At 39.4% G+C, this 12,456-nt stretch overlaps 1 protein-coding gene across 1 annotated transcript in view; it reads left to right on the top strand.

The window, feature by feature from the left end:
- Positions 1-12,456, top strand: part of PHLPP1 (PH domain and leucine rich repeat protein phosphatase 1) — a 136,579-nt gene that overhangs the window by 96,912 nt on the left and 27,211 nt on the right. Inside the window, exons 5-9 of the mRNA XM_084210833.1 lie at positions 3,093-3,239; positions 3,768-3,998; positions 6,019-6,221; positions 7,826-7,886; positions 9,758-9,853. Coding sequence (XP_084066959.1) covers positions 3,093-3,239; positions 3,768-3,998; positions 6,019-6,221; positions 7,826-7,886; positions 9,758-9,853 — 738 coding nt within the window. The remainder of the gene's footprint in view (positions 1-3,092; positions 3,240-3,767; positions 3,999-6,018; positions 6,222-7,825; positions 7,887-9,757; positions 9,854-12,456) is intronic.

Raw genomic sequence — 12,456 nt, forward strand, 5'->3', positions numbered from 1 at the left:
AAGAGCAGCATATGTATGGACATGATATGAGGTTATCACACTGTCGTGCCTCAAACGAGCAGTGTTGTGCCTTTTTTTCTTTTTAGCAATGCCATGTGGGCAGCATTGATGTGTGTGCCTGCTTCTGATAAGAGTAAAGATTTGGATGTGAGAAAACAGCAAAGATGTTGCTCTGTAAAATCTGTTGGAAGCCTGATACTTTGCAAACTCAGCTGCAGCAGCAATCTTGAGTCTGTAAAATACTTCTCTCCTACCTTATTTATATTGATGTGATATACAAGTGATACTGGTGTGACTGACTGTAAATCTGTCTAGCTATAAGAAGCGCTATAAACAATGCAGCATTTTAGATGTGCAGCGTGGCAGCGCTCCATAACGGAAGTGCACCGGCATGTTTGTGATGTGCATAGTGTGAAGTGAGTAGCCAAAGATGAGAGGTGGACTTAAATCTTAACTTTACTGAGCCAAACTAGCAGGCATTTGCTCAATGTTCTGCACTTGACAGTGCTCCATGGAAAGAAATATTACTTTAGCATTTTCTAAATGAACATGATTGCAACAGGGGAAGAAAATAGCTCTTTCCAGCCAGATGTCTTAAATTAATGTAACTGTAACTAAGACTATGGTGTCTATCTTTCAGTGTTTCTGTAAATGTGACTCAACAATGAACCTTCTTTTGTGGATTTTTTGATGTACATTTTGTGCATTTTGTATGAGTATATCCAATTCTGGATGTACTATTCATCCTCATGTATGCACTACATAGACCTGTCAACTAGTTCAGTTTGTGTCCTGAGTAGTTAGATTACTCACCAAAGACTTTTAATAAGCACAACATGCATTAGAGTAGTAGAGATGTAATCCAGATATGTTGAATAGGGGGAACTTTTTTCCCCTCCTCCTCTTTGACCTAGGGGAGTTATGCACAAGAATGTATGCAGTAAACCTTGAAGCTGAACATGACACTGGAATTATTGTATTTCATAGCTTCCTTTACCACCTGCTGCCCCAGTCCTCTTTGCTCTCTTAGTTTGATCTTCTGTAATTTTTTCTCAATTTTGTGTTTGGGATCTTCTAGTAGATTGTTTAGTGGACAAAAGCCCTGAGATTATCCTTTTGAGACTACAGAGTGGCACAGGTAAAGGCTGTAGCCTCACTGTTGTTGTTAAATGAGTTAATTCTTTTTTTCATGGTTGGCTTGAAAATTGGAAAGGTTACATTTTGGTGTTTCTCCGGCAGCTGAGTTATTTTGACTTAATCTTCCCATTTTTACTTTTTTTGTATTTGCCTAAATACTTGGAGAAAATATTCTAAAGGCTCAGAGTCCAGTGCTTGGAGCACTCTTATTTGTATTTGCAGCTAACTTTGATGATGTAGGACAGCTGTTCCACCACAGAAACACCCCAAATTTTAAGGCAGTCTATCTGTGCCCTAAATCTACGGTTATCTTCAAGATAAATGCAGGATTAATGTCTCAGTTCTAGGTTCAAGATTTTTAAGTACTTTCAAAATAGAGGAGTATGAAGGTATATTGCTTAAAATGTGCATATTTATTTTTCTGGCTAGCAGCCCTTATTAGCTTACCCTTGCCTCCTTTTTAATTTACAGTTCTTCCTTTAGAGATAGACTAGTCATTGTTTCTGCACAGTAGCATTTTTTCCCCTGCAGCAGTAATTTGATTGCAAGATTTCCTTTCGTCTCCATCTAACTTTGATCCAAACTACTTCTGCCTCCAGCATAGCACAGGGTGTTCAAAATTTGTGATAACTCTGGCAATGTTTTTTCTCTGGGTTTTTTTTTCTCCTGCCATCATTGCACCAAAATACCACTAGAGAGTCCAGCATTCCCTTGCTTACTGCAAGCCTGTATAAATGCTATATGTGTTTACAGCCTGCCTTTGGGGCTCAGCAGCCTTCACTGAAGTACCATACAAAGGCACTGCTTACGTTTTCAGCTGAATTGTACTCAGTGACATGAGTTTGATTGAGGCAATACTGTGTGTGCCAGTTGATTGCAGTAGCTGCTAGGGATTTTTCACTCTTGTTATTAAAACTCTTTTAATGCTTGATGCATTTGTTCTCTATGTTTCCTGGTTGGAGGAGGACAAAGTTCTCTGAGGTAGGAATGGGCTGAAGCAGAGGCTGTGGATACACTGGCACAGGCTGCTGGAGATCACTTTTATGTGGAATAACAGCACTCATGGGTGCAGTTTTGCTTCCATTGCCAAGTTATATAAAAGTCTGCTCGCACAAATAAAGGACTCGATCCTTAATGAAGGGAAAATTAAGTCCAGATAAAATGTCCTGGTATAAGCTGTGCCAGAAAAGAAACTTCCTCCCATCTATCGGAGTCTGACACAGATCTTTTCATTCATCCTTTTACTTGGCTTTAGGCACACCTCCCAGTGGTTGTCAGGCAACCATAATAATGTTGCTGAACATGCAGGCTGGCTAATTGGATTGTCCCCTTCTTGGATTTTTTGTTTAAATTGTTTTGGTCATTTTTAGTAAGGCAAACACATGCAAGTTGCTTTTTTTTGGCTGATGTCATAAACCAAGGGGCTTTAAGAGTTCTGTGACATGTCAAGGACAAAATTTTACCTCTGTCACTACAGAAGTCGTGCTAAATTCTGTTTTAATTCAGCTCATTTCCCACTTGTATTCCAAACAGTCTATTCTAACGAGAATTTTTGTTTGGAAGGCAAACATGAATGGTCCTGAGCACACAGGGTAGTTTTACTACCAAAAAATGGGTTCAGGAAAATAGCAATGTTTTAGTACAGGGTGAGATGCCACAGAAGTGAAATATATAAGGATGGCAAGGGATTTTTTCTTTGTTACACTCATTGGGAAATGCATTTAATGTGTTGTTCAGGAGGGTTTGTTTCTCTCTGTCAGCTTAACATGAGTGAACTCTTGCAAGTGATGTTGAATTTGAGTGTCTGGTCACTTCCCTGGTTGTTCTGAGCATATAAACGAAAAATGCATGTGGTTTGTATTTACATAATCAAACTTGCCTTATATTAATCATTATGAGGCAATTTAGTATGGATTACTTATTTATTTCCTTTATTTTTTCTTATCTCATTTTAGATTCACCAAATTGAAGAGCCTTAACCTTTCGAATAATAATTTAGGAGACTTCCCACTGGCAGTCTGCAGTATCCCAACCCTGACTGAACTCAACGTGTCCTGCAATGCCCTCAGAAGCATTCCAGCAGTTGTAGGCGAAATGCACAAGCAAGTACTTCCTTAGAACTTTCACATACACAGCCTGACAATAACAAAGGCAACAAGGAGTTTCATGACTGTGCATACTCCTGCTATGAGAAACAGTTTAAACTTACTGGGTTCTGTCAGAGCAGACTGGCTTGTAGATCCATATGGAAGCAATTGTGGATGGAGGGAAAGCACGCTTTGTGCCTCAGAGCTCATCCAGTCTCCAGCATTTGACACAAGGGTCACCTTCACGGTGAAATAAAATCTTTTAACCCTTCTTGCTTATGTTTTTCAGCTGTCATACAAGTTGTAGTGCTGGAGATAGAACTATCTAACAGCCTACACTTCATAGTTGCCAAAGCTTTTAATTATTTGGTGGATATATTCTGTAGCAGATGTTACAGCGTTATTCATTAGCATTTTTCTTTCTGCTGCCCTTGTGTATATTGTATGTCACTGTAACTGCAGCAGATTTGTGTGTTTATAGGAAGGAAATGGGATTTAACAGGTCACTCATTTTCTTCACCCTCCCTTCCCTTCTTCTAATAGCTTGCAGACATTTTTGCTGGATGGCAACTTTCTCCAGTCACTTCCCGATGAATTGGAGCATATTCATCAACTCAGCTATGTGAGTCTGTCCTTCAATGAGTTCACTGACATTCCTGGAGTGCTGGAGAAGCTGACTGCCATGGATAAGCTTTGTATGTCAGGAAACTGCATGGATACCCTGAACCTACAGGTGTTAAAAAGGATGCCTCATATTAAGCATGTGGATCTAAGGTAGGTATTCAGAAAAGGTAGAGAATAAGTGAGCCTAAATTATTTGTGTTGAAAGGGCTTTTCCTTGGCTGTCAGAATTGCCTCAGGGTATAAATCTCTTGTGTTTGTCCACTGAACCATGTTTCTGGTGGTCTTATGTAACTCCCAGCACTTGCCGTGACTTAGCACTCTTTGAGGAAGTTGGAGCATTTAGGAGGATCAATAGGTAGAGAAATGAGTTTTAGGGGAAATGAATGTTTGCACCAAAGGATCAAACAAAACAGAGCCTGGGATGTTTGTGGTTCCTGCATTTTATGTTGCTGCAGTGTTAATGCAATAGACATGATAGTCCCTGGCCCAGAAAGCTTCTATCTGAAGTGTTACAGATTTGTGAGGTGAAGAAAAGATCATTGAAGGTGAAAGGGCAAAACCAGATGTTTTAATATTTCTTGGTGTGTTAAAAGGTCTTGTCCACCACAGCCTTTTAGCCATCCACCAATAAAATGTTATTTTATTGATACCTTCACAGGAGTCCAAAGAGATCCTCATTACAAATGGCTCTGGTATGAGGTGGTTCTCTCTTGTTGTGGTCTTTGGGGAAGACAAGTTCTGCAGTCAGCTGGTTAAGGCTCAATTCAGAGCCTGGACCATGGCATCCATATAACTGTGAATATTGTAACCACGTACTTGGGCTAAAGTAAGATAAAACTTATTTTACTGTGCTGCCAGATAGCTGTCAAGACTTTGCAGTCTAGGAAGGGCCAGCATAAGTTTAGCTAAAATAGGTAGGTGAATTCTGAGGTGCTTCTGGTAGGGTTAAAATATGTCTGTGTTTGTACATGTGTTAAAAGCAAATAAATTGGCCTCAGAGAAAGGAACTTGTGGCTGACCTGGCCATGAGTTCCAGTGGTGCAGTTCCAGCCCTCTCATTGTCTGCTGCATCCTTTCTGCCCCAAGCAGTGGTTCTTTGTGGCAGTAACTGAAATAGTAAATATTGTACTTGCTGTACAATGAAGTGCTTTGCTTAGTGAAATCACAAAGAAGCACTTTGCAAATTGAAAATATAAAAGGTTAAGGTGGTGTTGGAAGGAACGTATTAATTACCCTTATTCATTTAACTGGAAGATGTAGCTGCTCTAAAAACAACTGTTACACAGAGGGCAATGCTTGGAAAGCAGGAGTAACAGGAAAACTGCAAGTATTTGTCATCTGCTGTAGAGAGGGCTCAGCTGGCTGGCTTAGGAGGCCAGCAGAAGTTACTGTACTGATTCTAGTGTTCTGCTCAGAGCTGGGAATTTGAAACTGATCTCTTTGGAGTGCTCTGCAGTCTTAAACTTTAGGGGGTTATAGGTAATCTCATTCAATTATAACTTCTGGGGAAGTTGCTGAGTATTAACAGTATCAGTGCACTGCAGTGAAGATGTGTAAAACCTGTCCTCTTTTGTCTGTCAGACCCAATCATCTCGGATGTTTGCTTTGTTTTCTTTCAACACCCATTTTCAGGTCTCTGAATTTACTTGCTGTGAAGCATGCAGAGGCAAGAAGCAAATATATGGGAATTCATAAATCTCAATTTGGCCTTTCAATAAGGCAAGGGTCTCCAATACATGCTGGTTACTTGTATGTGCTGGATTTTTCCAGCAGATGATAGGCCAGCAAGAACTGTAGAGATTTTGTTCTTTTCCAAACTATTGGGCACAAATAACAGCCAGATCATCTTTTATTTTTATAGGCACAGTAACAGTAATGCTTAGCTTCTTGCAGAGCTTTTCATCAGTACTTTTCAAAGTAGTTTAGAAAGGAGCTTGGTGTCATCATTCCTTTGTCATGATGGATAAAGCTATAGAGCATAGCTATCCTGCTTTTCAAAGGATTAAAACCGTAACATAACAAAGGGGAAAATATTTAAAATCAACCTTGATCAGAACCTGAAAGTGTGCTAGTTTAATCCAGTGCAGCTGATTGATTGTAGAGCAAGCAATGGTTTGTCAGCAGGAGCCTGCCTTATAACTACAACTCATCTCCTTTTTTTGTCTGCAAGGTTGAATTCAATTAGGAGATTGGAGGCCGATGAAATAGATTTTCTGCATCATGTGACCCAACTGGATCTGCGAGACAACAAACTTGGGGAGCTGGACGCGACGGTTTTTAACAACGTGGAAGTGTTACACTGTGAGCGCAATCAGCTGGTGACCCTCAAAATCAGTGGCTATTTCCTCAAAGCTCTGTATGCTTCCTGCAATGGTGAGTGGCAGCTGTGGTGCTGTCGTTGTTCCTGGTTCTCTGTGAGATGCTTGAGGAGTGTAGTGCACATAGTCAGGAGGTTCTTGGCGCAGTCCTAGATAAAAGGGTTTCACCTGTGCTGTGTAATGCTACTGGCAGTTCTGAGCTTTGGAAGTGACTTCCTAATAAAAACACGATTTGGAGGTCTAAGAACTGTGAAAATCTTAGAAATTCTTCTCTTTGTCAGTAGGGAGGGTTCTTGAATTTGTCGCTTGTTTTGGTTGCATTGATGTGTTGCCCTACTATAACCAGTAAAGAATTTACTGCTTCTCTCAGCACTGAGAAAGTTTGAACAAATGGCCATTTGGGGGACGACCCAAAACTATAAATTTTTGCTCCTCCCTCTAGCTGCTTAGCCTGTCCAGAAAGCTATGAAATTCAAAATGGTAACTTCATTTGCTTGTATTTGATAATAAAAATAATGCAGCCTTCTGCATATGCAGTTGCTTGACTGCTGTGTTTCATGAACAGGATCTGTTTGATCTGTCTCTGGAAACTGCTATTACTTAAAATACTCAGTTTGCACCATGATTTTTATCATTTAGAGTAGTTCAGTGTGGAATAAAGAAAATGCAAAGTAGGAGAACTGTGCATTTGATGAGCAGTCTGAACTGCCTTTAAAAGGCTGTCATCTTAGCAATATCTAAGCCTGCTCCTTCATTAAGTATTCATGCCAGGATCTGAGAAAAGTTAACATAATCTGAGCATGTGCTGTTCAATGTGGGCTGAGAATCCAAGTCAACCCATGTCTTGCAACCAACTGCCTATTTGGTCTTGCTGATCCTCCTGGCTTGTCCTCTCATTACCCTCGGCCACCTTGTTTTCATCTCATTTTCCAAAGAAACTGCTTGTTAGAGTTGCACTTTAGTTGATTTTTCTGTAGGCTTAAATAAATGTCTGCTTGAGTTTTGGGTTTCTTTAAACTTAACACTAAGCACCAGCTACCTAAAACCTTAGGATATGAACTATATTTTGATTGCTTCAAAAACATTACTAGCTGTAGTTGTGTTATAAAAGATCTGTAAGGCTGCCTGCAACTGGGAACTCCACAGGCATGCCAAGGCTTATGTAATGTGTTGACAAATACTCTGGATCTTGCCATGACCTAAAGGACTCTGGTATTCTGTAACTTGCTGTTCCAGAGTGGGGAGGTTCCCTTCCCATGCTTCTTCTATCTCAAGTGACCAGTGAGAAAAAAGTAGAGCAGTTTTGTGACTGACTCTTCTGGGCAGAGGGCAGCGGAGGTGAAATTACAGTTCTTGTGACAGAAATGTTAAAAATGAGAATTTGCCATGAAACTTTTAAAACCCTCTACTTTCTCATCCCTGATTAGTTATGCAGTGTCAGTCATAGCAAGTATAATGTAACATAGCAAATGTACTAAAATATAATAAAGAAACAGAACTCACAAGGGGTTCACAATGGTCCAGATCTTCAGAAATTTATATTATTGATGTGGTCTGAAATTTCAGGGTGTTAGCTCTTAAAATAGTTCTTATGGAACAGTCATTTAAGTGCAAATCTTTATCACCACTTTTCTTGTTATATGTATTTTTTTCCCCTAGAACTTGTTCACCTTGATGTGTATCCAGTTCCTAATTGCCTGGCTTATATGGATATTTCTAGGTAAGAGTATGTTTTTTCTTGGACCTCTGAAATATAAATCAAAGAGACTTATGGAACAATGACATTCACTGTCATCTCACTGAGTGTGAATGGGAGTAGGAATTGAATCTTGGAATAAGAAAAGACTAATTTTCAGAGTTAGAGGATGCTTTTTTCCTGCTGGTCAGTTCCTTCCTGTTTCCTTTTTATAGATTTACTTTTTTTTATTATTAATACTGTCCAAATCAAAATTTGTATTTCTTTATAGTTAAAGAGTTTCCATGATTTAAAGATTTCCTGCCTTATGGGGTTAGAACATGATGATTCAAACGCGCAGCAATCTGAGGCTTGTTCAGAAGTTACTTTCTGGATATGTCTGCAGCGTAAGCCCAGCGTAGGTGATGGTTTGATAGTTTACTCATCAGTTTGGCAGCTCCTGCAGCTCCTTGTAGTTCTCTGCAGCCCTGGCTGCTGCAGGGATGTCTGCAGTTGCCATTTGAATGCATACATAAATTTCACCTTAATGATGGAGGTGGGATAAGGGAAGAAATGGAAAAAGGGGGTGTTTTAGTTTGTTTTACAGTTCCAGGAATGAATCAGGAAAACATTTATACACGTGCCTAATGGCTGTCTTATTTAAGCAATTACTCATCTGCATTTAAAGTGATAATCTCATTCATTAAAAAAACCTGTGTAAAGCACTCAGGCTGTTGAGGGTGATCATAACAATTAGTGAGCTACCTGGCCTAGTGGCCATCGACTTGGAAGTTTCATCAGCCCTGGGTTATTCACATTGTCCTAAATGTAACACACTGGTGTGACTGAATAAGGGATTTGCTGAAAAGCGATCTTTGAAAAGCCGTGTCCTCCATTTGATTGTTAATGAAATTGGAGCAGAATGCATGATTGTGATCACAAAACCCTTTTTGTGCTTCATTGCAATAATGGCATTGTAACTAAGTGGCTAGGGTGTCCTTAGCTTTTTGGCTCTCTTGCAATTTGGGAAATCTGTTTGAGATCAGAAAGGAAGCTCTCTGAGAAGAGGGGTTGGGTTGCCATTGCATATTTTGATTGAGTGCTATTGCAGGAATAAACTAAAGGATATGAGTACATGATTGATTTATATTCATGCTTCATAAGCAACCTATTCCTGAACTTCAGGTCTGCAAGTGCCTGACTATTATTTGATGTCCAGTTTGCATCTGTGTATTCTGACTGAAGTAGTCATTATGTGGATGCATTTGCACACAATCTCCTCCATGTATCTTGTGCTGCTAATTTTTGTCTTTAAGGCAGGATGCAGGAGTGCCCCATAGTGCCTATTTGCATGTTTTCCTACGGTATTTGGAAAACCTTGCCTCCAAGATTTCCAGAAGGGTTGGTTTCTGTGAAGATACATGCAAGAATAGCAAAACAGTTGGCTTGAAAGATATGCAGAAAAAAAATTTTGCTCTGTTCAGTGAGATAGCAAAAGAATGGTTGAGTGGATTTCAGTGTAGTTGAGATTGAAGAGATATTTCCACTGTGTAAGGTGTTGAGTATCTTCTGAGGAGCATCTCAGAAATTTTCTTCTCCATGGAGAGATTTCAGCTTTGGTACTGTGATACTCTTAATACTCCCCAGGTAATTTGGAAGCATTTTTTTTCCATTTTCTTAGTGAGTGCACATGCAGGGGGGTTACATTGCTGTTAGCTTTCTTGCCCCCTCATTCAGGACCTGGCTGCACTGGTAACGCCCTTGCAGAAGGACAGATGATACAATCTCACAGGCAACACGCTATGTAGCAGATTTGTTTCCTGCAGGTATCTGTATCTCTCTTGAGGCTGTGTTCTTAATAGCCTTTACATCTCAATTATAATTTAGTTACACCTCTTTGTGTTCTTTATTCATAGAAATCACCTGGAAAACCTGCCTGAGTGGGTGTGTGACAGCAGGAAACTGGAAGTGTTGGATGTTGGCCACAATCAGATACGTGAGCTGCCTGCCCGGTAAGTCTTGCAGACCAGTTCCACAATGGGGAACAGGATAAACAATTCAAAAATAATTGCTGACTCAGTGTTTAGCTTGTTCCAGTGACTGTCAGGGCTGTTTTATCTTTTGTTTGATTTTGTTTTTACCTTGTGGGGTGTCGTCATGCCTCAAGCTTCCACCTAGCCTTTCTTCTTTTACTTTCATGCAGAGAAAGTAGTGCCTTTGAACTTTGAAGCTGTTCATGTGGCTGTTCAGGCAGGAAAGCACTTCATTTTTAATACTGAATATTAAATATTTACAGCCATAACTTTACATGACAGTTTAGAAATCCAGCGCTTGCAATTTAGTTTCAGTGATGCTTGGAGACTCCAGTTCACAGCCCTGTTTGAGTGAAAAAGGGTTTAAAGAAGGGAAAGCCTCATCAAGTAAGTAAACTCCTGCAAGAAGGACAATTGCCTTCCTACCAAGATGATCTCTTTTCCAGAAGTCTAAACATATAATTGATAAATATAAATGATAAAAAAGAAGTCAAGAGAAAGCAAAATAGGAGTTGAGTTTTAATAATAAATGAATCTTGCTATTATTTTGTCTAGAGGGAGCTGTTTGTTCCAGGTGAATTATACTGCTTAGGTGGTGATTTTGGGCATTTTTAAATTCCTGCCTTCACTGTAAGAGAGCTGTCATTTAAGGTAGTTCTGTACACTCTGAAAGAAATGTTGTGTAAGATGATAATGTATCATGAGCTACTAAATCACAGAATGAGCTGAGTTGGAAGGGACCCACAAGGATCATCAAGTACCAGTATTTTCCTTAAAGAGCTGTACAGCACAGAAAAGCATCAGAAACCAAGAATGATAGTTTTTTCTGGGCCAGGTGGATATGTAAGATGGTGTGAACTTGTCCATTTTAGTGTCAGAAATGGGAAAAGAATGGATTTCAAAAATACGGGCAGAAGAGAATGTGAGGAGATTCACCAAGCAAACTGGCAGGCTGTTGTGCATACTATTAATTCCTCTGTTTTTTCATACACACACACAAAAATGAAGCTGTGCCTACTCCTAAGGTGGGGGTGCAAAAGTTCATTTTTCTTTTATTTGCACTTCATAACAGCCAGGACTTCCAAGGCATACCGGATATCTCTGGTAGATTAATGATTAGCTGAAATTAGGTACAGTCAACATCCCACTTGTCTCTCCTGCCATCTTATCATTAACCCCAGGAAATAGCTTATCTTTGGAAGTTCTTCTTTGTAGTATATGTCTAGATAACTTAGCTCCTAATAAGTCAGCTCAGTTTTAGGGTCCTGTTCTAGTCAAAAGGCAGGCTTTGCATATCTTAAACTTTAGGGGAAATTTGGGTCTGGACTCAAATGCTTATGGCTCAACGTGCTTAAGTATCAAGTAAATGCAAGTAAAAGCTTAATGAGTGTGTTCAGGTGCTCTGCTCTGTACTTCTTCTTCTACATAGAATAGCATTCTGAAAACCTGGGAAGTGAATCAGCAGGGCTCCCCTAGGAGGCTGCTTGTGACACTTAAACACAAATGTTCAAGCCTTGAGTGACCTGCATATTCCTGGTGGGTTGAATATTGTGTCTGATCTAAACAAACTACACTTGATGCTGTGTGTTTGCCTCTTGAAACGGAAAAATACTCCTTGAAGACAAAGAGTTGAAGCAGTTGAGATAGAGGTTTCTGTACTAGCATTCGTCTCAATTAAGGGAAAATGGAAAATGTCCCCTGGACTGTAATGCAACTGTTTTAGCTTTAAAAGTACTGAAAAATAACAAAAAAGGGTACTTGGTCTTAGCTATGCAAGACAAATTCATAAAAATCATACTGCCAAAGAGAAAGGAAATGCTTCAATTAGGAGTTGCCAAAATGATCTTGTTGCCATCAGTGAATAGATGTTTGTATATACTTTTGTTCCTTTTTGTCTGTTTTGTTTTTAAAGATCTATCTGTAGTCAACATTGTGTTCTCTTGAAGAGTTGCTTAGTAAAGGAATTGGTAGAATGCTTACACCAAACCGTGTTTTCTGAGAAGATGCTGATGATGAATGATGTGCTTGTCCTTAGAATTTATTGATTTCACAAAAACTTCCAGTGGGAATTGGGCAAGTGGGAAAGCTGCCTGTATGGAAGAGCAGTCCCAGCATCCTGGTTCCCCACCCAGCTTAAGAACTAGGCATCCCAGGCTCATCAGGAGCTTGTTTAGTTAAATGCTCTTCAACCTCTTTTCAGCCACCCCAGGTCCTTCAGTGCTTGTCTGACTTAAAAAATAAGAGAAAGCAAATTAAAAAAAAAAAAAACCTAACTAAAATCCCCCCAAAAATTACGAAGTTCTTCTGAATGATAGAAAGAGAAATTATGTGAGGATTTTGGCACAATTTCAGCTTTTTAAAAAATTTTTAATGGTGCTGCCCCCAACCATCCCAAAAAAAAATTCCAAGGGAATTTTTTTTCTTGCTGTCAACCAGTTCTGTTTTCTACCCTGATATTTGGTGTTGAAAATATTAGCCAGTCTCAAAAAATAGAATAGAAAGGCAAATTAATAACTGAGAGATTTTCAAGTAAAAATAGAGCAAACCAAAAATGGTTAAATAATGAATACATAAGAGATAGG

This window comes from Fringilla coelebs (genome assembly GCF_963513975.1).
Source record: "Fringilla coelebs genome assembly, chromosome: 1".
Classification (NCBI taxonomy): domain Eukaryota; kingdom Metazoa; phylum Chordata; class Aves; order Passeriformes; family Fringillidae; genus Fringilla; species Fringilla coelebs.